The following is a 27,070-nucleotide window of genomic DNA, read 5'->3' as shown; positions in this document are numbered from 1 at the left end:
TGATCATCCAACTCAGTATCCCGTACCTGCCTTCTCTCCATACCCCTTGATCCCCTTAGCCACAAGGGCCACATCTAACTCCCTCTTAAATATAGCCAATGAACTGGCCTCAACTACCCTCTGTGGCAGAGAGTTCCAGAGATTCACCACTCTCCGTGTAACTGTACGCAATACTCCAGGTGTGGTCTCACCAAGACCCTGTACAACTGCAGTAGAACCTCCCTGCTCCTATACTCAAATCCTTTTGCAATGAAAGCTAACATACCATTCACTTTCTTTACTGCCTGCTGCACCTGCATGCCTACTTTCAATGACTGGTGTACCATGACACCCAGGTCTCGCTGCATCTCCCCCTTTCCCAATCGGCCACCATTTAGATAATAGTCTGCTTTCCCGTTATTGCCACCAAAATGGATAACCTCACATTTATCCACATTATACTGCATCTGCCTATCCAAGTCACCTTGCAGTCTCCTAGCATCCTCCTCACAGCTAACACTGTCCCCCAGCTTAGTGTCATCCGCAAACTTGGAGATATTGCCTTCAATTCCCTCATCCAGATCATTAATATATATTGTAAATAGCTGGGGTCCCAGCACTGAGCCTTGCGGTACCCCACTAGTCACTGCCTGCCATTGTGAAAAGGACCCGTTTCCTCCTACTCTTTGCTTCCTGTTGCCAGCCAGTTCTCTATCCACATCAATACTGAACCCCCAATGCCGTGTTCTTTAAGTTTGTAACAGGATCAAGGGATAGGCAAGAGACCATTGACTTAGCACCAGCTCAAGAACTCCCACAACTCCCGCCCCGCTTCGTCAAAGAACTACATTCCTTCTACCCCAACTCTCAGTCTCCGCTGCATTTGTTTATGCAATGCCCCCAAATATCCTAGCATTTCCTATGCATCTTGGGAGCAGCATCTTGCAAGTCTCAAGGTAGCTGGTCATTGCAGAATATTCATCCTCAAATCCATCCTTACATCATATTAATGGAGAAAAAGGATGGGTGACGTTTTGGGTCGAGACTTCTTCCTACCGAATATCGACACAAAGTGCTGGAGCAACTCAGTGGACCAGCCAGCGCCTCTGGAGAAAAATGATGGGTAGCAGCATCTCTGGGGAAAAGGTCCCCACCTGTAGCGTCACCCATCCATTTTCTCCATAGATGCTGCCTGACCCACTGAGTTATTCCAGCACACTGTTTCCATCTTCAGTATAAACCAGCATCTGCAGTTTCTTCCCACACATTTGGTGCAGTTTATTCATTCAGCTAGGGGGGGGGGGCACAACTTGAAAATGTAATCAATCAATTGGTGCATGTACCCATGATTTAAAAGATGTATGTCTCCAACAGAATACCAATAGGATTGATTACAAATTTAATTAGTTCAAAACTGTATGTTTTTAATATCTGTTTAATACGCTAGACATTACTTTTCTCCCAGTAATGGAAAACGTGGTGATGCTAGGATTTTTTTCTTAAAGTACATCGAGCAACCTAATTAAATGGTTTCTATTTTCTTGCTCATTGGACGTTTTATTGGTATGTGTTTGAAACATAGAAAACATAGAAACATAGAAGAATAGGTGCAGGAGTAGGCCATTCGGCCCTTCGAGCCTGCACCGCCATTCAATATGATCATGGCTGATCATCCAACTCAGTATCCCGACCTGCCTTCTCTCCTACCCTCTGATCCCCTTGGCCACAAGGGCCACATCTAACTCCCTCTTAAATATAGCCAATGAACTGGCCTCAACTACCCTCTGTGGCAGAGAGTTCCAGAGATTCACCACTCTCTGTGTGAAAAAAGATTTCTAGCTCATCTCTCGGTTTTAAAGGATTTCCCCTTTATCCTTAAGCTGTGACCCCTTGTCCTGGACTTCCCCAACATCGGGAACAATCTTCCTGCATCTAGCCTGTCCAACCCCTTAAGAATTTTGTAAGTTTCTATAAGATCCCCTCTCAATCTCCTAAATTCTAGAGAGTATAAACCCAGTCTATCCAGTCTTTCTTCATAAGTTAGTCCTGACATCCCAGGAATCAGTCTGGTGAACCTTCTCTGCACTCCCTCTATGGCAATAATGTCCTTCCTCAGATTTGGAGACCAAAACTGCACGCAATACTCCAGGTGTGGTCTCACCAAGACCCTATACAACTGCTGTAGAACCTCCCTGCTCCGATACTCAAATCCTCTTGCTATGAAAGCCAACATGCCATTCGCTTTCTTTACTGCCTGCTGCACCTGCATGCCTACCTTCAATGACTGGTGTACCATGACACCCAGGTCTCGCTGCATCTCCCCCTTTCCCAATCGGCCACCGTTTAGATAATAATCTGCTTTCCCGTTTTTTCCTCCAAAATGGATAACCTCACATTTATCCACATTAAACTGCATCTGCCAAACATTTGCCCACTCACCCAGCCTATGCAAGTCACCTTGCAGTCTCCTAGCATCCTCCTCACACCCAACACTGCCCCCCAGCTTAGTGTCATCCGCTGAATGATAATGGCTGTTTTCATATATCTCCGATAGTCTGTAATTGATTCCTGCTTCTCGTTGCTCCCCACTACCTATTCAATTGAAATTTAGTGCAACTCCATCTCCAATATTAAAACGCACCTGATCAGCTGCAAATATTCCGCAAACATTTTCTTGTTTCCTGATTCTGACTTGCATATAGGATCAACGGGACAATTAGTGAACTGGTGGACAAAAATGCTGGAGAAACTCAGCGGGTGCAGCAGCATCTATGGAGCGAAGGAAATAGGCAACGTTTCGTGCCGAAATGTTGCCTATTTCCTTCGCTCCATAGATGCTGCTGCATCCGCTGAGTTTCTCCAGCACTTTTGTCTACCATATAACCATATAACAATTATAGCACGGAAACAGGCCATCTCGGCCCTACAAGTCCGTGCCGACACAACTTTTTTTCCCCTTAGTCCCACCTGCCTGCACTCGTACCATAACCTTCCATTCCCTTCTCATCCATATGCCTATCCAATTTATTTTTAAATGATACCAACGAAACCTGCCTCCACCACTTCCACTGGAAGCTCATTCCACACCGCTACCACTCTCTGAGTAAAGAAGTTCCCCCTCATGTTACCCCTAAACTTCTGTCCCTTAATTCTCAAGTCATGTCCTCTTGTTTGAATCTTCCATATTCTCAAAGGGAAAAGCTTGTCCACATCAACTCTGTCTATCCCTCTCATCATTGTAAAGACCTCTATCAAGTCCCCCCTTAACCTTCTGCCCTCCAGAGAATAAAGACCTAACTTATTCAACCTATCTCTGTGACTTAGTTGTTGAAACCCACGCATCATTCTAGTAAATCTAGTATATACCTTCGATTTTCCAGCATCTGCAGTTCCTTCTTAAACAATTAGTGACCTGGCTTGGGTGAAGAGTTTTGAATAAGTGTGCATTTCAAATATTTATATTATTGTGACATCCGTCGATAATGATAAATTGTGATTCCATTTGTGGCCAATAAGAAAAATAATAAAATAATTATATTTTAATATTTAATACTGCCGCACGTGTTAATAAATGTAAAGTTAAGGGGAATGGAAAAACAATTTTGTATTTATGACCCTTAGTAAGAAAAATGGTAAATAAGGCCTAACAAAATACGTCTCTGGATAATAAATGCTAGCTTTTGCCAAATGCTCCGTCTGAACTCAAAAAAATGTATGCACACTAAGTGAAGGAAAAAAAGTCCTATATTCGCTTTACACATCCCTGGTGGACTCTTCGGAAGGTACAAGGTGCACGTGATTTTTGTCAATTCTCTTTTAAATTTGCAGATAACTGGAGATTCTGAAATGTTATTCGATTTGAATACAACTGTTAGACATGCAGCAAACCAACATCTAAAACGTTTCCTCCCTTCACCGTATTTAATACCAGGGTGATCGTGTACCAATTGACTATATTGTTGCATAGAAACATAGAAACATAGAAATTAGGTGCAGGAGTAGGCCATTCGGCCCTTCGAGCCTGCACCGCCATTCAATATGATCATGGCTGATCATCCAACTCAGTATCCCGTACCTGCCTTCTTTCCATACCCTCTGATCCCCTTAGCCACAAGGGCCACATCTAACTCCCTCTTAAATATAGCCAATGAACTGGCCTCGACTACCCTCTGTGGCAGAGAGTTCCAGAGATTCACCACTCTCTGTGTGAAAAAATGTTCTTCTCATCTCGTTTTTAAAGGATTTCCCCCTTATCCTTAAGCTGTGACCCCTTGTCCTGGACTTCCCTAACATCGGGAACAATCTTCATGCATCTAGCCTGTCCAAACCCTTAAGAATTTTGTAAGTTTCTATAAGATCCCCTCTCAATCTCCTAAATTCTAGAGAGTATAAACCAAGTCTATCCAGTCTTTCTTCATAAGACAGTCCTGACATCCCAGGAATCAGTCTGATGAACCTTCTCTGCACTCCCTCTATGGCAATAATGTCCTTCCTCAGATTTGGAGACCAAATGGTGCTAATGATGGAGCATGATGGTGCTAATCCTGTGATGGAGCCATCTCGACAGGGGGGGACTTGCAGCAGCTTAAAGCAAGGCCGCTTAAAATAGTTTGTGTAGGAAAGAACTGCAGATGCTGGTTTAAACCGAAGATAGACACAAAAAGCTGGAGGAACACAGCGGACGGGACTCATCTCTGGAGAGAAGGAATGGGTGACGTTTCGGGTCCTCAGTCGAGGGGCTGGGAGGGGGGGTCAGTGGAAAGGGAAACGAGGGATGTAAACGGAGATGTAGAGTGATCAAGAACAAATGAATGAAAGATATGAAAAAAGTAACGTGAGCTGTCAATCCGCTTAAAACTGGGTGCCAGAAATACACATCTAAAGTCTGCAATACTTTGCAATACTTTTAAGTCGTCCTCACCATGAGTTGTTTATAGGCAAACATTCGATAAAATGCACCAATTTCTTAAAGGTATGGAATTATTTTGATCACATTCCCTCACACCAATTATACAGAACAATCTCTCACTTCCAATCGGAATCATCAAAAATATTTGAAATAATTTGCTATTTGATTTGAGTATAGGAGCAGGGAGGTTCTACTGCAGTTGTACATGGTCTTGGTGAGACCACACCTGGAGTATTGCGCACAGTTTTGGTCTCCAAATCTGAGGAAAGACATTATTGCCATAGAGGGAGTGCAGAGACGGTTCACCAGACTGATTCCTGGGATGTCAGGACTTTCATATGAAGAAGGACTGGATAGAGTCGGCTTGTACTCGCTAGAATTTAGAAGATTAAGGGGGAATCTTATAGAAACTTACAAAATTCTTAAAGGGTTGGACAGGCTAGATGCAGGAAGATTGTTCCCGATGTTGGGGAAGTCCAGAACAAGGGGTCACAGTTTAAGGATAACGGGGGAAATCTTTTAGGACCGAGATGAGAAAAAAAAATGTCACGCAGAGAGTGGTGAATCTGTGGAACTCTCTGCCACAGAAGGTAGTTGAGGCCAATTCATTGGCTATATTTAAGAGGGAGTTAGATGTGGCCCTTGTGGCTAAATGGATCAGGGGGTATGGAGAGAAGGCAGGTTCGGGATACCGAGTTGGATGATCAGCCATGATCATATTGAATGGCGGTGCAGGCTCGAAGGGCCGAATGGCCTACTCCTGTACGTATTTTCTATGTTTTCAACGTTTCATTTGCTTTCTCTGAGAGTGAGCTTCATAATTATTCCAAATGATGTAACGCTTTTCCAGTTAGAATGACACAGTTAATCGATCAACATCTCGTTACACCGTCAGGTCCTAATGCATACAAACAGCTCGATTTCATTATCATTCACAATCTTTTCCCATTATATATATATATATATGTAAAATTCGGGATAAAATAGATTTCCGAATAGGTCTAAACCTTGCTAAATGTTAGCAAGCATGTTTTGTGGGAGAATCAGTATAAAAAAACTACCTTGAAATAAAGATAGACACAAAATGCTGGAGTACCTCAATGGGACAGGCAGCACCTCTGGAGAAAAGGAATGGTGACGTTTCGGATCGAGACTAAGGCTCTGAATAAGGGTCTCAACCCGAAACGTCACCCAGAGATGTTGCCTGTCCCGCTGAGTTACTTCAGCATTGTGTGGGTACCTTCGTTTAAACCAGCAAGTTCCTTCCTTGAAATAAAGCTTAAGGTACACAACAATGCTGGAGAAACTCAGCGGGTGCAGCAGCATCTATTGAGCGAAGGAGATAGGCAACGTTTCGGGCCGAAACCCTTCTTCAGACTGATTGAAAAGTTAGTTCTCTCAATATAAATCGCTCTTTCTGTTGCATCAGTCAGTAGTTTCTGAGCAGTCGTATTTTGTAAATCACGATAAAATGTTGTAACATTTCTTACCAGTCTACCGAGAATTCCTTTACTTTTCTGGTCAGTGCAATACTCCGCAAAGATATTTCTGTGTATGAAGGTTGATATGTTTACAAGAAACCAGCAGGCGACCCACAGGAGGACACAGAGCAGCGCAGGTTTCCTCACGCTCTTCGGTCTAAAGTGCCGACAAGCCACACTTGCGAAGCCTGACATCGCTGCCTGGAGTCACTTCTCAACCTCCAGTCTTCGGAGCCGAACAAATAGTACAATCAAAGCCGAGTCTGTGGCTCGTTCTGCCGATGGTCCCGACATCTCCTTGAGAGCGGCTTCAGGCACAGAGACTCGCGTCCGAGCCCAGGTCTGGGCTGTGATGCAGCAACATAAAGCAGGAAGAAATCCCCATGGGCTGCCAACACGCACACACACACACTCACACACGCACACTCACACACTCACACTCACACACACACACACACACACACACACACACACTCACACTCACACACACACTCACACACACACACACACACACTCACACACACACGCACACTCTCACACACACACTCTCACACTCTCACACACACACTCTCACACTCTCACACACCGACTCACACACACACACACACGCACACACTCACACTCACACACACTCACGTCTGACAGTTCAGTCTGCCCCTCCCCTGAGAACACTTCTGTTACCAGATGCGCGGATACAAAATAAACCCAAAACAAAGGCTAGGTTTATTCCGGGCTGGGTTTTTTTTGACGGCGGTTCTCGCTATTTAAACCACGGACTTCCGCATTTCTCCTCCTCCTCCAGTGCCCAGGTGTCGCTCGCTGAGTGCCGCAAGAGTCGGCTTCAAATGGCCCAGGGCTGCTCGCCACTCTGCGTCTAACCTTTGGTCACAAGGCGAAGCAAATTGAAAGGGCACGAACTGGACTAATTAACATTGCAACACGGCGGCGGGGCAACACGTTGCTTGGGAAATAATTGGGCGTGGGCAGAATTGTGTGCGGTATAGTGGCGAAACAGAAATAACCTGGGGGGGAGGGAAATAAAATTCAGCTGCATCTGAAACAAAGTGATGGTATATTTCCCATCTACTGCGGCACGCCTGATTCCCTGCTGCCAAGGATTGTGGCCACTTTTGACTTGGTGCCACGTTACAGTCAGCAGATCAGGCTAATATCCCTCTGTACCGTTGCGACAAGTTCGGCTCAAAAGTCATAAACTTTAATGTTGATTTTCTTTTCCGGATGCATTCCTTAATTCCCCGGTGCAAACGTTGCCGGCTTCGCACCGTGGCTATTCCCACCACATCACCGCAGGCAATGCTTTCCGCTCGTTTCCCAACCCCGCTCTAGGCCAGTTGCTGTGTGTGTATATACGCATTACTTTTCCGCCCCATTACTGGCTCAACTGAGATGGTCGTTTATGCCTTTCACTCCCTTCCTGCTCCTTATTTTCAAATACAAACTTTAATCATATATTATTTTAAAACAACAAAACAAAATCCGTGCAAGACTCCCACTACGTTTTGAAATTGCCCTCTGTAACGCTGGTAACGGTTCCCCATCCTCACCTGCACCTCTTCTCTCCACTCCCCATCCCCATCCCCTCCCGCGCCCCTCCCCACTTTTTTCACACGGAGAGTAGTGAATCTGTGGAACTCTCTGCCACAGAGGGTAGTTGAGGCCAGTTCATTGGCTCTATTTAAGAGGGAGTTAGAAGTTGCCCTCGTGCTAAAGGGATCAGGGGGTATAGAGAGAAGGCAGGTACGGGATACTGAGTTGGATGATCAGCCATGATCATATTGAATGGCGGTGCAGGCCCTCCGCGAAGGGCCGAATGGCCTACTACCTGCACCTAATTTCGGTGCATGTGTCTACCTGTTTCTATGTTTCTTAGGGGCTTTAAAGCCTTTTGCCAATTGTCCGAGGATTCATGCACCAAACATTCCCTGTATTTCCAAATTTCAACTAAGCTGCCGACTTCTTTCAGCATGTTAGCACTTCTTGCTAATTGCAACGGGCATGTTGCATCACCCATCACCCGGACGTTGCTTGGACGTCGCCAGCGTGTCAAGGGCAAAACCATACTCCAATCTATAATTGGAAACATGTTACAACACACAAGGCTATTCAACCCATTGCCTCCGTCGCTCAAATCCCTTTACAGAGGCCCGGGGTTACTTTTAATTACAGGTACAAGTGGGCACTATTCTTCTGTGCGGTGTCGCTTCCATGAGCCTGGAACACTTTCGGTAATCCGTAAGTAATCCACAATGTTGACAGAAACTGCTTGCCCACCTCAAGGGTCATTCTGGGTTTCACTTTGTGGACAGGCACAAAATGCTGGAGTAACTCAGCGGGACAGGCAGCATCTCTGGAGAGAAGGAATGGGTGACGTGTCTGGCCGAGACCCTTCCTCAGACTGATCACATTTGATCAAACTGATCAGATCACAAATATTTATTTTTGTGGCAATCTGCTCTGAGAGAAAATCCTCAATTGGCAAGTGAAGGGTATAACATGATAATTGATTGGTCTGTTTATGCATGGGTGCGAGACCATGGTTACAGTAAATAAGAAAGACTTATCTCCATTAGCCCCGCGGGCATAGATTGATGGAATGATTAGCGGGACGACGAGGATAAGCATTTTCATCCAGAGGCCCCAGCTGGGAAAATGAAGTTAGAATGAAGTTTTCAAATCAACGGGTTTTGTTTTAACACAAAATAATCCATAACTGTTTAAAATGCATTTACTATTCGTGTTTTTTAGTGCATTCCCCCCCCCCCCCCCCCCCCCCCCCCCCCCCCCCCACCCCACTACCACCGACTCCCACACCAATGGTTCAAAGATCAGATTTAGCATGCTGACTCTCAGACCGACTGGCCAACACCTGGAAAGTTGACCTCTCCGCGCCCTGGCTGTGCTGTTCTCAATCGCCAGAATTGTGTATTGTTGGTTTCGTTTTATTTTCTCTACTCAATGCACAGGGCAGGTCAGAGACGTCCCCACGGATCATCGCATCTCGGGAGAAACATCTGCAGCTGCCTCGGTCACTGCATGCAGAGAGAGGGGAGGGAGCTTGACACTTTCACCCTGAGCCGCTGGTGAATGAACAACAGGGCCGCAGAGCTTATTCCTCGAGGCCACTCAATGCTCCTCAAAGGCCTCGAAAAAGAACGAGGAATTGAAATAAACGCAGGGGGGGGGGGGGGGGGAAAAAAAAAAAACGTGCAATGGATTCTACAATACTTTTACAACAAGCTCGAATGACTAACTTCCCCAAAAAAAATAAATCCCAGTTCATTGTGAAATATAACTGGACGTCCCCATTTCTGACATTGTGAAGGAAACATTATTGAAGGAAAGATGGGGCCCAGTTTATTGATACGCCCCACAAAGCAGATTTTTAGGGGATTGACTGAGGAGGTTGGGCCCAGTACATATGTAGTTTTGTCTAGAGGCAAAAATCGCCCTGGGAGTTCACTTTTTAAATGATAAGGATGACATGGGACCTCCAGGTGATTAGGTGGGGCACAAAAAAATAGGGACTGGTCTAGAGGCAAAATCCCCGGCAGTCAGGTCACGACTCATGCCAAGACATAGACAATAGGAAGTTTCAAGTAGCCGGGTACACCCATGCGATGAACTGCAGGTAGGCATTCACCATTGTTTCCAGCGTAGCGGGCCCGTTAAAACTCACTGAAATTGTCAATTTTTGCGCTGTAAATAATTATGGAAATCGGGATAAGCTTGAGAGATATTTAGCCTACTTCAGAATTCCAAAAGTGAGGAGAAATGACGGTAGATAGAAGCGAGGGCTGAAGGGACAACAACAGCCAGAGTGCTTGGCGAACATTGGCCGTTTGCTCACTGCATTTCATCAACTAAGGTATTATTTGTGTTTTTTCTTGATTCCTTTGGCATCTAAAAGGTTTCCGAAGTGATAAATCTGGCTGTAATATATTAAAATCGCCCATGGTTCTCAAGTGGGTTTTTACATACAAAAAGAAAACGCCTCTGAAGCAAAATTTACAGCTAGATTTATCGCTTCTGAGATTTTTTAGATACCAAAGGAATCAAGAAAAAACACAAATAATGCCTTACTGTTGATGAAATGCAGTGAGCAAACGCGATAATTCCCAATATTTTCAATTCCGATATCTGCACAGCCAAAGTTCGCCAAGCACTTTAGCTGTTGGTGTCCCTTCAGTTCTGCTTCTCTTTACCTTCATTTCACTTCACGTTTGGAATTCTGAAGTTGGGTACGTGTCTCTCACACTTACCCCGACTTCCACAATTTTTTACAGCGCAAAAATTCAACATTTTGGCGGTTTTTACCAGGTAGGAAAGTACGCGTTTCTTGCATTAATAACATATACCGGAAGTTACGGATGTCCTCCAGATGGATTGATCAGCTCCATGCGTCAAGCCCTTTGACCCAGTGACCTTACATGCAACCCCCCTATAGGTGCAGGAGTAGGTCATTCGGCCCTTCGAGCCAGCACCGCCATTCAATGTGACCATGGCTGATTATCCCCAATCAGTACCCCGTTCCTGCCTTCTCCCCATATCCCCTGACTCCACTATGTTTAAGAGCCCTATCTAGCTCTCTCTTGAAAGTATCCAGAGAACCGGCCTCCACCGCCCTCTGAGGCAGAGAATTCCACAGACTCACAACTCTCTGTGAGAAACAGTGTTTCCTCGTCTCAGTTCTAAATGGTTTACCCCTTATTCTTAAACTGTGGCCCCTTGTTCTGGACTCCCCCAACATCGGGAACATGTTTCCTGCCACTAGCGTGTCCAAGCCCTTAACAATCTTATATGTTTCAATGAGATAGCCTCTCATCCTTCTAAACTCCAGAGTGTACAAGCCCAGCTGCTCTATTCTCCCAGCATATGTCAGTCCCACCATCCCCGGAATTAACCTTGTAAACCTACGCTGCACTCCCTCAATAGCATGAGCCGTCTTCCTTTGTGTGAGGTTGAGCCCATCTACTGAGAGGTTTGATCTCTGATACCCACCGACATCCGTTTTATTCGGGCTGTTTAATGCAACGGTTGGTTGAAGTCTACCAGGATGTCCTTTCATTCACCTGAGATTCAGTTCTTGAGCCTATATTTTGGACCAAGCCTTTGATGAGGGCCAGAACAGGGTGGATCTGACAAAACCTGAACTGGCTGTCAAAGAGTAGATTATTTGAGAGTAAATGTTGTTTGATGGCACTGCCACAATACTTTGCAAACATTTCCTGATGTATGAAAATAGACTGACATGGCTGATAATTTAAACAGTTGGTTAAATTGTTGGAACACATGACCTATTTCTATAGAAATTCCAAAATATTGATACTAATAAACCTAATACATAACTATGTTAAATAAAAGATCACACACACAATTCAAAAAATACTTATTATGAGTCATAATAAGTCAGAGCCCTATTTCATTAGAACATTTTCTTTATTTTCCTTTTATTAATCATGGGTTTAAATTAGTCATATGCTTACAAATTTGAATATCCAATAAGGCACTACTTTCCTCAAACAACAGATCTTTGTGTTTCAATTAATGAACAGGCAGTGTTGCCTTGGCAAAGCGTATTCATTTTTTGAACCTCATACTAGTTTGAAACACTGCTCCCTTGTTGAGAGAGAATGCTTGTGTGCTCTCCCGGGATCTCACTTGCAATTATTGCTTTACAAGTATTCAGAATGAGGACTTTTTTCCCCCATTAAAAGTAAGAATGAACTGTGTGAACCCAGGCCGGCACAGGGAGGTGTTTAGTTTTTCCTTTGGATTGGAAGCTCCTCTTATCCCCTTAATGTGCACTCATTTGTTCAAAACCCCCACCATCCACCTCTTGAATGTCTCCGACAAGCTTGTACGATTGCCAGGTTCTGCATGAGAAATGATCTCTTTTAGATCATATTTCTAATGCACACCCTTGCTGCATCAAACAATATGAAACTATTTTGTAGCGAATCATGAGTAAATATAGATAATACCCAATGCCCCTAAGGAATCAACTCCCCCAGCTTTTGCCCCACTTTACCACCAGCCAGAAAACAGGCAAGGGAGAGAGGTTGAAGTCATTTATACTTTGCACAATCTTTGTTTATCGGTTCTGTTGCTGCAAACATAATGAGAAACCAAACAACGTTAGATGCAAAGTGTCTCGCTGACCCATCTCTGTCAACATCCACAATTTTTATCTTTCTTTAATCAATTTTTATGTTTCTTTAAAGTATATTTTATTAATTTGACATGGATTGAAGAATGAAGACAGCAGACTTATTTATCCCCAAATCATCCTAGAATTAGCTCTGGGCATACTTGTTGGAGAGTTCATCCTGAGCCTGGAGATGAAGCAGAGACAGGCTGATCAATACTTTGATAGAGACTGAATGGGTACTTCAGGTCCAGGATGTTCCACCGCACAGCATTATTCAATCATTTCATAGAAACATAGAAACATAGAAAATAGGTGCAGGAGTAGGCCATTCGGCCCTTCGAGCCTGCACCGCCATTCAATATGATCATGGCTGATCATCCAACTCAGTATCCCGTACCTGCCTTCTCTCCATACCCCCTGATCCCTTTAGCCACAAGGGCCACATCTAACTCCCTCTTAAATATAGCCAATGAACTGGCCTCAACTACCTTCTGTGGCAGAGAATTCCAGAGATTCACCACTCTCTGTGTGAAAAAATGTTTTTCTCATCTCAGTCCTAAAAGATTTCCCCCTTATCCTTAAACTGTGACCCCTTGTCCTGGACTTCCCCAACATCGGGAACAATCTTCCTGCATCTAGCCTGTCCAACCCCTTAAGACTGGCCACAGTCATGGTTGCAGTGAATTGAAATTCTGCTAGTGTGGAGCTGTGGTTTAAACGGGAGATAAATCAAGTAATTGAAGAGCAGTCAGTCTAACATCAAGGATGGGAAAATCAGCAACAATTCAGAGAACAGTGAAAATCATTAGTTTGAAAGGCTTGAAATAATTAAAGACTATCTGCTCAATGCTGACCCACTGTTTTTTTAAGTACTTAACGAGTCAAGAGTCAAGAGTGTTTTATTGTCATATGTCCCAGATAGAACAATGACATTCTCTCTTGCTGCAGCTCAACACAACATGTAAACATAATGTAATATAACAAAATCTCAGAAAAAAAAGAACAAACAATAAGTGTAATAATAATAGTCTATTGTAGTACATAGCTTACGAGATTGTAGTGTTTAATAGCCTGATGGCTGTTGAGAAGAAGCTGTTCCTGTGACCTGGACGTTATGGTTTTCGGGCTCCTGTACTTTCTTCCTGATGGCAGGGGTGAGATGAGTGTGTGGCCAGGATGGTGTGGGTCATTGATGATGCTGGCTGCCTTTTTGAGACAGCGACTGCGATAAATCCCTTCAATGGTGGGGAGGTCAGAGCCGGTGATGGACCGGGCAGTGTTTACAACTTTTTGCAGTCTTTTCCGCTCCTGGACGTTCAAGTTGCTGAACCAGGCCACGATGCAACCAGTCAGCATGCTCTCTACTGTGCACCTGTAGAAGTTCGAGAGAGACCTCTTTGACATACCAAATCTCCATAATCTTCTCAGAAAGTAGAGGCGCTGATGTGCTTTCTTTATGATTGCATCAGTGTGCTGGGCCCAGGAAAGATTGTTGGAAATATGCACGCCCAGGAATTTGAAGTTTTTGACTCTCCCCACGATCGTCCCATTGATGTAAACATGGTTGTGGATACTCAACCTTCCTCTTCCAAAGTCCATGATCAGTTCTTTGGTTTTGCTGATATTGAGAGCCAGGTTGTTGTGCTGGCACCATTTGGTCAGTCGGTCGATCTCACTTCTATACTCTGACTCATCACCATCTGTAATTCGTCCCACACGGTGGTGTCATCAACGAACTTGAAAATAGAGTTTGCACTATGTCCGGCTACCCAGTCATGAGTATAGAGTGAGTAGAGCAAGGGGCTGAGCTGAGCACGCAGCCCTGAGGTGCTCCCGTACTGATAAACACTGAGGAGGAAATGTTTCTGCCGATTCGAACAGACTGTGGTCTGTGGATGAGGAAGTCAAGGATCCAATTGCAGACGGATGCACAGAGACCCAGTTCCATAAGTTTCGTAACCGAGCTGTTGTCAATAAACAACAACCTGACATAAGCGTTTTTTTTGTCCAAGTGGTCCAGTATGGAGTGGAGAGCCAGTGAGATTGCATCCTCCGTTGACCTATTGTGACAGTTGGCAAACTGTAGTGGGTCGAGGTTCTTATTGTATTGTATTGTATTGTATATCTTTATTGTCATTTCCTGAGTATTCGCATACCCAGAGGAAACAAAAAAACGTTGCTCAACCAGTGTCCATTCAGTGTGCATGAAAAATAAATAGAAATAAAAAAAATAAAATAAAAAAAAATACATGTATCATGAACAAATTTAACACTCTACTAAACATTCAACAGGCGTTCCGACCGGCAGCGGCACAACAGTGGCTCTGCTGCAGTGTGGGGGTTTGTGCGCGATACTTGGCAGGGGGCAAAGTCCATTTAGCAGTCTTATAGCCTGTGGGGTGAAGCTGAGGAGCATCCTGCTGGTTTTGCAGCTAATGCTCCTGTACCTCTTCCCAGATGGCAGGATGGAGAAAATGTCATGCGATGGGTGGTAAGGGTCTTTGATGATGGAGATGGCTCTGCTGATACATCTCTTCCTGTATATGTCCAGCAGGAAGGGGAGTGGAGCACCAATAATCCTGCTTGCGGTCTTCACTATCCTGTCCAGTTGGTGCCGTTCGTACGCCTTGCAGCTCCCGAACCAGGAAGTGATGCCGTAGGTCAATGTGCTCTCGACAGTCCCCCTATAAAAAGTCCGTAGGTGTGTGGTGGGGAGGCCTGCTTTACGTAGTCTTCGGAGAGGGTGAAGTCGCTGCTGGGCTCTCTTGACCAGAGCTGTGGTGTTGGCCGTGGACGTCAGGTCATCAGACAGATGTAGTCCTAGGAACTTCATGCTGCTGACCCTTTCCACATCAGCTCCGTCGATGTGCAGAGGTGTATGGTGTTGTTTCCCCGCCCTCCTGAAGTCAACCACCATCTCCTTAGTTTTTCCCACGTTAAGAATGAGGTTGTGGGATTTGCACCAACCTGTGAGCAGCTCCACCTCCATCCTGTACGCCGATTCATCATTGTCACTGATGAGACCCACCACTGTTGTGTCATCAGCGAACTTGTTGATGAAGTTGTTATTGAGTCTGGCAGTACAGTCGTGTGTCAGCAGACTAAACAGCAGGGGGCTTAGGACACAGCCTTGGGGTGAGCCAGTGCTCACGGCTATGGTTTTTGATGTCCTGACTGTCTGCTGCCGTTGCGACAGAAAGTTCAGGACCCAGTTGCATGTGCCAGCATCAATCCCCAATAGCTTCAACTTCTCCACCAGCTGCTGCGGAATGATTGTATTGAAAGGAGAGCTGAAGTCTATGAAGAGGATCCTGGCATAGGTATTTTTCCGATCGAGATGTGACAATACGAGGTTCAGTGTTGTTGAGACTGCGTCCTCTGTGGATCGGTTGGCTCTGTAGGCGAACTGCAGTGGGTCTAGGTCGGCAGGTAGACTATTTGTGATATGCTGTATAACCAGTCGCTCAAAAAAATTGAGGTAGTAGTTGATATGACCCATAACCACAGACGTTAGTGCCACTGGTCGATAGTCATTGAGGCTCGTCACCTTGCTCTACATGGGCACCGGTATTATTGATGCCCCCTTAAAGCAGGTGGGAGCCACAGACCTCAGCAGTGAGACGTTGAACATGTCTGCAAAAACCCCAGCCAGTTGGTCTGCACAGGTCTTGTGAACCTGACCAGGTTACCTTCAGGTCCAGGCGCTTTCCGAGGGTTCACCCCCCTGAAGAATCTTCTGACGTCGGCCTCTGTGACTATGACTGTAATACGATCAGGGCAAATGGGGGCTCGGGAAGGCACATCAGTGTTCTCCCTATCAAAACGTGCGTAGAACACATTGAGCTCGTCCGGGATTGATGCTTCGCTGTCGTTTGAGCTGCCTCCTGATTTTGCCTTGTAGGAGGTGATGGTATTCAGGCCCTGTCACAGTTGACTGAAATTTATATTTAGCAGTCATAACTAAGATGTTTTCAGTTGATTGAGTCATTGGTTATATGGTTAATAAAGAAAGCTGCTAACATCAGAAAGATCTCTGATTCTATGACTATGTCAATGAACCAGTCAGGCAGGAAACTTGGATATGGAATTCAATACAGACAAGTAAGAAAAACATTACATTGAAAAGATATCCATATGATTATTGCAAGACTGTGAACTGCGGAACTGTGTCTTTGTGGTAAAGATAACATAAAGGTACGCGTGCCTTCATTGATCAGGGCATTGAATATAAGAGTCAGGAAGTTAAGATGCATCTTTATAGGACACTAGACCAAGTGCAGACCCGTTGGGTCTGCTCCCCCAATGGTGTGATCCCCCGACCCAATATTCCACCATGCACCCGTCTCCTCCAATGGAACTGAAGCATTGTCAAAATATTCCAGCAGAGCACCTCCCCTGCCAGGAAGTTAAGATGCTGTCTTGCAACTTTTTCGAAGTGTGTTAGCTGACATGTAAACTGGAGACCTGTTTATTTTTGAAATACTGGGGGTGGGTGGGGGTGGGGGGAGAAGGATTTGATTAAAAACGTCATAGGATAGGCCACAATTGGAGTATTACATGTGGTTCTGGTTGCCACTTAACAGGAAGGATGTGGAGGCTTTTGAAAGGATGCAGAGGAGGTCTAGCAGAAAAATGTTTTGATTAGAGGGTATTAGAGACAAAAAGAGGTTGGATAGATTTGGATTGTTTTCTCATTATTTAAAAATAGCGATTTCAAGAGTTCATGTCATGCAGGTTTCTGTTGAAGGACAAGCAAGGTGGGAGTAAGGAAGATTGGATGATGAGAAATTGAGGCTCTGGTCAGGAAAACGGAGGCATGGGACATGTCGAGGCAGCTGAAATCAAGTGTATCATTGGTGGAGTTTTGGGGATGGATGAGCATAAGGAAATAATATGGATATATGCGTTTGAATATACAGGGACAGATTAGGGAGACAGAGCATGATATTGTACGGGAAATAATGTCTTGCGAATCACATTGAATTTTTTAAAGAAGTAAAAAAAGGTTGATGAGGGCAAAGACATGGACGTTGCATATATGGACTTCAGGAAGGCATTTGATAAGATTCTGCATGATAGGCTGCTGTGCAACGTATGATTGCATGGGATCCAGGATCAGCTAGCCTCATGGAAGGAAGTAGCTTGTGGAAGGTTGTAGGTTGTTTTTTCGGATTAGAGGCCTGTGACTCGTGGCCTGCCTCAGGGATTGTTGCTGGGCCCATTGCTGTTTGTGGTTTATACCAATGATTTGGATGAGAATATAGAAGGCGTGGTTAGTAAGTTAGCTAATGACGCAAAAGTGGGTGATATCGGAGACAGTGAATATGGTTATCAAAAATTATAGCAGGACAAGATACAAAATACAAGATACAATTTAATTGTCATTTGGACCCCTTGAGGTCCAAACGAAATGCCGTTTCTGCAGCCATACATTACAAACAAATAGACCCAAGACACAACATAATTTACATAAACATCCATCACATCGCTGTGATGGAAGGCCAAATAAACTTATCTCTCCACTGCACTCTCCCCCCCCCCCCCCCCCCCCCCCCCCCGATGTCAGAGTCAAAGTCAAAGCCCCCGGCTGGCGATGGCAATTGTCCCGCGGCCATTAAAGCCACGCCGGGTGATGCAAGGTCGCACACCGGGTCTTGGTGTTGGAGCCCCCGGCGTGCGCTCGCAGAGTCCCGCGACCATTCCAAGCCGCGCGGGGTGGTGATGTAAGGCCCCGCTCCAGGAGCTCTTCAACCCCGCAACTCGGGCGGGAGAAGTCGCCGTTGCGAGAGCCCTGAAAAGCGGTCTCCCTCCAGGGACCCACAGGCTCCCGGTGCCGCCGTCCACCAAACCTGCAGTTGAAGCCTCCGACTCTCCAGAGGTCGGAGGCTTCAACATTGATCAGTTGGGTAAATGGGCTGAGGAATGGTTAATGGAGTTTAATGCAGATATGTGTGAGGTGTTACATTTTGGGAAGTCAAACCAGGGCAGGACCTTAAATGTTTTTACATCAATTACATAAATCAATTAACCATAAAAGCACCCTGATAAGTGTTGTAGAGTAGCGGCATCTAGGAGCGCAGATGCATAGTTCCTTGAAAGGAGAAGTTCCTTCACAGGTATAAAGGGTGGTCAAGAAGATTCCAACATGGGGCATTTTGGTCGATAATGGCAAGTTGGGTCGAGGGGCCTGTTTCCATGCTTTTTGACACTATGCCTCTCAACAATTGCTTAACACATTTGTAATAACACAACAACAACAAGCAGGATGGCCCATCTGAGAATATTTTAGTCATAATATTTTGAACACAATTTTCTTCAAATGAGAAACTGAACACAATAATTTGAAATACAATTGATGACGCTATATTTGATGAGTCTGGCACTTTATATACGCCACATATAATTATTTTTAATGTCGCCAGATGTGGCTCAAGGATGCATTCACACAGCACCATTTTGGCCACTATGTACATTGTATGGAGAAGTACAAACTGATTCCAACTGGTGAAGTTACGAGTTCACATATTTCTAGCATAAGCTTTCGCCAAAGTGAATAAATGAACAAGTTCCCACCTTTGATGTTGTTGCAGTGTAATTACAGGATTCATGCCAGTTTTAGTTGCTTGGAACAAAGTGAACTGCATTTTCATCCAAACATCTGGATTCATTTTGCATTAGATTTTATGTGAATATTTTAATTGCGTTTACCAAATATATATCACATCATTAATTGCAGCCATGGATTAGCTTTTAATAAAAACGGCAAATAAACTAATCCTGTACTTGGAATCTGCTTTTGGCTAAATGCTGCGCTGTTCTACACAAACAGCTCCAGAGCTCACAATCAAACCCTGGTCACTGGTGGTGTGAGGAAGCAACACTTACTGTGCATCACTCTGATATCTTCTCATCCCAGTTGCACTTACCCCCATCATCACCAAGTGCTTCGAGAGGCTGGTCTTGGCACACCTCAAAAGCTGCCTACCCCCCACACTGGATCCCTATCAGTTTGCCTACCGCAAGAACAGGAGTACGGAGGATGCCATCTCAACGGCACTTCACTCCGCCCTCTCCCACCTCGACAACAGAGACACTTATGTAAGAATGCTGTTCATCGATTACAGCTCAGCATTCAACACCATTATTCCATCAAAACTGATCACCAAACTCGGTAACCTGGGCATCGACCCCTCCCTCTGCAACTGGATACTGGACTTTCTAACCAACAGACCCCAGTCTGTGAGGTTAGACAAGCACACCTCTTCAACCCTCACCCTGAACACCGGCGTTCCTCAGGGCTGTGTGCTGAGCCCCCTCCTCTACTCCCTCTTCACCTATGACTGCACACCTGTACATGGTACTAACACCATCATCAAGTATGCAGATGATACAACGGTGATTGGCCTCATCAGCAACAACGATGAGTTGGCCTGCAGGGAGGAGGTCCAGCACTTGGCAGCATGGTGCGCTGACAACAACCTGGCCCTTAACTCCAAGAAGACCAAGGAGCTCATTGTAGACTTCAGGAAGCCCAGAGGGGGCACGCACACCCCCATCCACATTAACGGGACGGAGGTGGAACGTGTTTCTAGCTTCAGGTTCCTGGGAGTCAACATCTCCGATGACCTCTCTTGGACCCACAATACCTCTACTCTGATCAAGAAGGCTCGCCAGCGTCTCTTCTTCATGAGGAGACTGAAGAAGGTCCATCTGTCTCCTCAGATCCTGGTGAACTTCTACCGCTGCACCATCGAGAGCATCCTTACCAACTGCATCACAGTATGGTATGGCAACTGCTCTGTCTCCGACCGGAAGGCATTGCAGAGGGTGGTGAAAATTGCCCAACGCATCACCGGTTCCACGCTCCCCTCCATTGAGTCTGTCCAAAGCAAGCGCTGTCTGCGGAGGGCGCTCAGCATCGCCAAGGACTGCTCTCACCCCAACCACAGACTGTTTACCCTCCTACCATCTGGGAGGCGCTACAGGTCTCTCCGTTGCCGAACCAGCAGGTCGAGGAACAGCTTCTTTCCGGCGGCTGTCACTCTACTCAACAATGTACCTCGGTGACTGCCAATCACCCCCCCCCCCCACCCCCTGGACACTTATTATTATTTATTCAAATCATTTGCTATGTCGCTCTTCCAGGGAGATGCTAAATGCATTTTGTTGTCTCTGTACTGTACACTGACAATGACAATTAAAATTGAATCTGAATCTGAATCTGAATCCTGAGCATAGGACACCTCCTAATGACTTTCTTTCTGAACAAATGGCAAGATATGCAATTATCTTATCCAGTGAACTGTGTTCTGTGAATATACCTCTGGCTGTTAATTAATGCACTCCTCTAACTTTGCTCATGCATGCACATGCACACCATTCTTATTCATCTTTAAAGACTCCCAAAAAGTTCCCTGAAGGCATCTTGTGTACTTCTATAGACAATCTGCAAGGATCCACTGGTGATCAAATGATGATCATTGTGGTGTCTTATGCATAATGGTTTTAGCTGTTAATCAAAACCAGCTCAGATGCACTGTAATTTCCCCCAATTCATGCATGTCTTCTTTAACCTAAGAGACTTGTTCATGATTACACCAAATCACTGTGGGGTCATGTACGTTGGATGTACCATGGATTTATTTAACAGGTTTAACGGGTCTTAGAATAAAGGGGAGGTCATTGAAGACTGAGGTGAGAAAAAACCTTTTCACCCAGAGAGTTGTGAATTTGTGGAATTCCCTGCCACAGAGGGCAGTGGAAGCCAAGTCACTGGATGGATTTAAGAGAGAGTTAGATGGAGCTCTAGGGGCTGGTGGAGTTAAGGGATATGGGGAGAAGGCAGGCACGGGTTATTGATAGGGGACAATCAGCCATGATCACAATGAATGGTGGTGCTGGCTCGAAGGGCCGAATGGCCTCCTCCTGCACCTATTTTCTATGTTTTTATATATCCAATAGTGCGATTCTGATATAAAGAAGCAACACTTAGAGTCATAGACTCATAGAATGATACAGTGTGGAAACAGGCCGTTCTATCCAACTTGCCCAGACCGGCCAACATGTACCAGCTACACTAGTCCCACCTGCCTGCGCTTGGTCCATATCCCTCCAAACCTGTCCTATCCATGTACCTGTCTAACTGTTTCTTCAGATTCAGATTCAGATTCAATTTTAATTGTCATTGTCAGTGTACAGTACCGTGACAACGAAATGCATTTAGCATCTCCCTGGGAGAGCGACATAGCAAATGATTTGAATAAATAATAATAAGTGTCCGGGGGGGGGGGGGGGGGGGGGGGGGGTGGGGTGATTGGCAGTCACCGAGGTACGCAGACAGCGCTTGCTTTGGACAGACTCAATGGAGGGGAGCGAGGAACCGGTGATGCGTTGGGCAATTTTCACCACCCTCTGCAATGCCTTCCGGTCGGAGACAGAGCAGTTGCCATACCATACTGTGATGCAGTTGGTAAGGATGCTTAAACATTGGGATAGTCCGAGCCTCAACTACCTCCTCTGGCACCTTGTTCCATACACCCACCACCCTTTGTGTGTACAAATGACCCCTCAGATTCCTATTAAATCTTTTCCCCTTCACCTTGAACCTATGCCCGCTGGTCCTCAAGGAATGGAAATAATTTTCTTACACCCCAAATATGTTTCTGGCCATCCATCTTTACAATTGACATCCTAAATGCAGGGCATTGATTGGTTTGACTTTAAACACAAAGCTACTAATTCCACAAAGGTGTTCATTTGATTAACACAACCTTCTCTTTTGATAGTACCATCATTATTCTGTATGTTTGATGTCCAAACATTAAGCTCAACAAAGATGCTTTGAAGGATAAAGGGATTCTTTTATAGTTTAGCAAATGTTTCCACTGCTGGAAATACATATATCACAAATACTTTTCTCTTCCCACTTTACAGCCTGTTTGAAAGGTTCATTGTGACACTAGGACCCCACAACACCTTGGGATAGGAATTCCAGGCAACCTTTGTGTCATTGTTGAGTTTAGCATGAGTTATGTATTCCTATTCAGGGTTTAGGTAGGACACAGATCACAGGCATCTGACTACAGAACATAATAACGTGTTCCAGAATTGTGGTTAATGAATAAACTAGTGCTGGAACCAGACTCGGCAGTTTGTGTCTGCCCCTGTACTTCTGTGGTAGGCTTCTTCAGGGTTTAACATTTTCCCCAGCCCTCAGGCTGGGAGTTGTGGACTTGAGTCTGCTGTGGATGAAATCTGATCTAGTGTTGCAGCCCCCATTCACATGAATGGTGCACATCCATCCATCCCTAGGATTTGTACTTTTAGAATGAATTTAAAACACCCAATGAATTCCTTTGATGTTTAGTGTTGGCGTGCAACAGCATTTCCACTGTAACATTAAACTTTTATTACGTTTAACTTAATAAAGGGCAGCATAGTGGCACAGTGGTAAAGCTGCTGCCTCACAGTGCCAGAGGCCCGGGTTTGATCCTTTCTACAGGTGCTGTCTGGGCAGAGTTTGTACATTCACCCAGTTTATTCCTGGGCTTGATTGGAATGGTTGGGTGAGGGACAAGCTGGATGTAGAAGTTCCAGATAGATCTTGCTGTTGAAGATGATGCACGGTGCGCCAAGAATGCCCAGTTTTGAGCTGCATGTCTGTTTTGAAAACATCCCGTTGTTCCTAATCTCTAATAGCCACCCATCATGATGGAAGGTGACCTTGATGTGAAAGTGTGATTTTGGCACCGTAAGTCTCTTCCACGAATCCCGTGAACAGAAGATGGACACAAAATGCTGGAGGACCTCAGCGGGACAGGCAGCATCTCTGGAGACACTGAATGGGTGATGTTTCAGGTCAAGACCTTTCTTCAGACTAGTCAGAGGAAAGGGAAACAAGTGATATAGACAGCGATGTAGAGAACTGTAAAGAAGTTATATCTGACACACTGTAACTTTACTGAGTATTTAATAAAGGCACATGTGAAGCACGTCCCAGTACTGACTGCATCTAGTCTTCAGGCCTACTGGAACCAAGGGAGGAGGAAGGGGAGGATATCACAGTTGTACTGAGATGACTAAGGCGTGGTTAGTGGTCTTGAGGTAGCTACATTATAGGTTACATGCATAAACCATCTACAAGAACTATATAAAAAATGAATGAAAGATATGCAAGAAAATTGATAAAAGTTTAAAAAATGATGGTAATAGAAACAGGCCTTTCATTGTTAGCTGTTTGCTAGGTGAGAACGAGAACCTGGTGAGAATGGTCTCCGTGGATGGCTGAAAGGGGTGGAGATGGGAAGATGTGTCTCGTGATGGAATCCCATTAGAGGTGGCGAAAATGTCAGAGGATTATGTCTTTTATGTGATGGCTGATGGGGTGAAAGGTAAGGACGAGAGGGACTCTGTTGCGACTAAGGGGAGGGGGAGCAAGGGCAGAGCTGCAGGGTACCAAGGAGGCACGTGTGAGAGTCTCATCTAAGATGGAAGAGGGGAATCCCCATTCCCTAAAGAATGAGAACATCTCGGATGTCCTGGTATGGAACACCTCATCTTTGGCGCACATGCGGCGTAGACGGAGGAATTGGGAGTAGGGAATAGGGCCTTTGCAGGAAGCAGGGTAGGAAAAAGTGTAGTCAAAATAGTCGTGGAAGTCAGTGGGTTTGTAATAGAGACGTCCGTCGATGGTTCCACCACATGTAGTTCATCCCCTATGATGTTTCACTCAGTAAGTACTTACTTAGAGTTAGCATAACTTCACAGTCATTCTCATTGATGGGCACTAATGTCGAGTACATTTGTTTTTCTGACTGCTTTCAATGCTCTTTCCACGTGTTGTTCAAGATGGCAAAGTGTTGATTCATCAGCTGAGGGAAGAAGGGAGATAGTGCCAAGAGAAGGTTTCCTTGCCAATTTGTTAACTGATCCCATGAGACTTTACAGGGTGTGGAGTAAATGTTGAAAATCCCAGACGTCCTGCCTCCCACTTATATATGGGACTGTTCTGCAGCTGGGATGGAGCATACACAGGAATTGTGAAGGAGGAGTGTGGCACATTGTCTGAAATAAATTATTTTATGAATATACCTGTGTCGGATTGATGCTTGACTAGTCCACAGGACTGCTCACCCAACCCTGATCTCAATTCCCAGGTATTTGAGAAGTGGATTTTGGGAAGTAGATTAGTGAGGTTTAACCATGATGGTGGCAAGGTTGATGTTGGGTGCTTTATCGAGTTTTAATCTTTTTGTTGCTCCAACAGAACAATTTGATGCAGCTGAGGGATTTGCTAGGTGATTCCTGTGGGCAGTTAAGGCTCAATAACTTGGTGATGGGTGTGAATCTTTATGAATTAGGCGCTTTCCATTTCTGTTTTATTTAGCTCTGCCTTCTTTGGATTCTTTACTTATTTCCTTTCTTTTTTTAAAGCCCTCATCTCTTTGCGGCCTCACACTTTCAAGCACGCAGTCTACTTACCCATCGTCATTCATTTAGAATAGAATAGAATATGTTTATTGTCATTCCACAAAACTGAGCAAGGAAATTCCATTTGCTTCTCCTCCGTTAAAAGGAATACAACACGACACCAATGCACATATGTACAGTTAATAGTAGAATATAAATACATTTTTAAAAGCAATTAAAAGAATTTAGCGGTATTCCTCGAATTTACTTCTTGCTTCCCAGTGTTCACTATTGGAGTTAAGCTCTTTTATCGCACAATGGTAGAAACTATTTTTTAGTCTACCGGTGCGAGCCTGCAGAGACCTGAATCGCCTCCCGGAGGATAGCAGAGTAAAAAGGTGGTTGGCAGGGTGGGATGTGTCCTTCTTGATATTTGTGGCCCTGCGCAAGCATCGGGCCTTGTATATGTCATCCAAGGAGGGCAGGTTAGCCCTCTACTGCCCCAACTACTGCCGACTACACTTCACTACTATCCTCATTCTTCTCTTCTTTCTCTTATCTCTTTTTCTATTACTGGTTAAAGTTTAAAAAAAAAGTTGTACACAAAATGTATTATGTTGCATATCATGGTTAAGATGTATGTGCATTGCTTCTAAAAAATAAAAATAGAATCAATAACTTGTAGCCTGGAGAATGGTTATGGGGAAAGGTTAGCAGAATTAGGTTAGGAAGGGGAAATAGATCAGCCATGATTGAATGATGGAGTAGAGTTGATGGGCCGAATGGCCTGATTCTACTCCTATTCCTTGTGACCTTATCACCTTGTGAGAAGCATCAAATGCATGCATTTCGTTGTCTCTGTACTGTACACTGACAATGACAATTAAATTGAATCTGAATCTGAATCTGAATCAAATAAGGGCAGTACATTTCTGTCTCTGAAGCACATATATGGATCAAGTGAGTTTTCAGAAACTACAGCATTTTATACCTTCAATTACATAGTGATCATCTGGTGACAAAGTCAGAACTTGGCAGCACACTATATCGTTATATATTAAATTATATAACAATATAGTTTGCTTATTTGCCAAGCCCCTGATTAAGCAAAGGATGCAGAGGGTCTCAGGTTTCTGGGACAGGCTTGCTTCCCACAGATTCAGGATATTAAACATTACCAACTATAAATAAATGACAACTAAGGCACCATAGATGCCCTAGAAATGTTTTTTAATTGCAAAGACTTCCAGTTTCCGGTGCAATGTGACTGCAAATAGATTTTATGCAGTTGCATGCATTGTGAACACCTATCACGATGGCTTTGTCCTCTGCATTCCAACTTCTCTGATGAATTACATCAGGGAATACATTTACGGTCTGGGGATATCCATTTAAAACATGACAGATGGCATCTAAAAATGTGAAAAATGGGATCTGAGTGTCGTGTCACCACCAGTGTAATCACTGAACAAGACAACAGCAAACTTAATGTGTAGGAAGGAACTGCAGATGCTGGTTTAAACCGAAGATAGACACAAAAAGCTGGAATTACTCAGTGAGTCAGAAATCATCTTGAAATCTGCAGAAGGAGTCTGAAGAAGGGTCTCGATCCGAAATGACACCTATTCCTTTTTTCCAGAGATGCTGTCTGACCCGCTGAGTTACTCCAGCTCTTTGTGTCTATCCACAGCAAACTTAAGATATTCTTCAGTTGCCCGGATAGATATAGAGTTGCTTTGCAATATGCACCACCTACAGTCCGTGTGCATTACCCAGAAACACAGTTTGGATTTGCAGAAGGACCAACACACAAAGCACTGAGTTTCTTCTTGTAGTAGCACAATATGATTGAATAAATATAATAATAATAATAATAATAATAATAATAATAATAATAATAATATCTTTTATTGTCATTGCACGTCAGTGCAACGAGATTTAGTGACAATATTGCTTTAAAAAGGAGAAATACAAACAGCCGTTTACATTCCAGGCTTAAGTAAGGCTGACTTCAATGCAACTATCCAGAGAGTGTTTTGATGGTGGAGAGGAAAATGGAGTTGATGGAGAATATATTCACTTCCGAAAGATTCATAAAGTGCCTCTTAATAGTCACCATCAAGA

At 44.5% G+C, this 27,070-nt stretch overlaps 1 protein-coding gene across 2 annotated transcripts in view; it reads right to left on the bottom strand.

The window, feature by feature from the left end:
• The window catches only part of dipk1c (divergent protein kinase domain 1C), a 34,279-nt gene extending 27,459 nt beyond the window's left edge, over positions 1-6,820 (bottom strand). Inside the window, exon 1 of one of the 2 annotated variants that reach the window (XR_008723394.1) lies at positions 6,379-6,820. Coding sequence is in view for 1 of the 2 variants with exons in the window: in XM_055634889.1 (XP_055490864.1) it covers positions 6,379-6,564 (186 nt within the window). In the remaining variant the exon portion in view is untranslated. The remainder of the gene's footprint in view (positions 1-6,378) is intronic. The other variant, XM_055634889.1, reaches the window with a different exon arrangement.
• Between the last annotated feature and the right edge of the window lie 20,250 nt (positions 6,821-27,070).

Source organism: Leucoraja erinacea, chromosome 4 (assembly GCF_028641065.1).
Source record: "Leucoraja erinacea ecotype New England chromosome 4, Leri_hhj_1, whole genome shotgun sequence".
In the NCBI taxonomy this organism is placed as follows: Eukaryota; Metazoa; Chordata; class Chondrichthyes; order Rajiformes; family Rajidae; genus Leucoraja; species Leucoraja erinaceus.
Note: the sequence above shows the minus strand (reverse complement) of the source record. Positions and strands in the feature narration are given on the sequence as shown.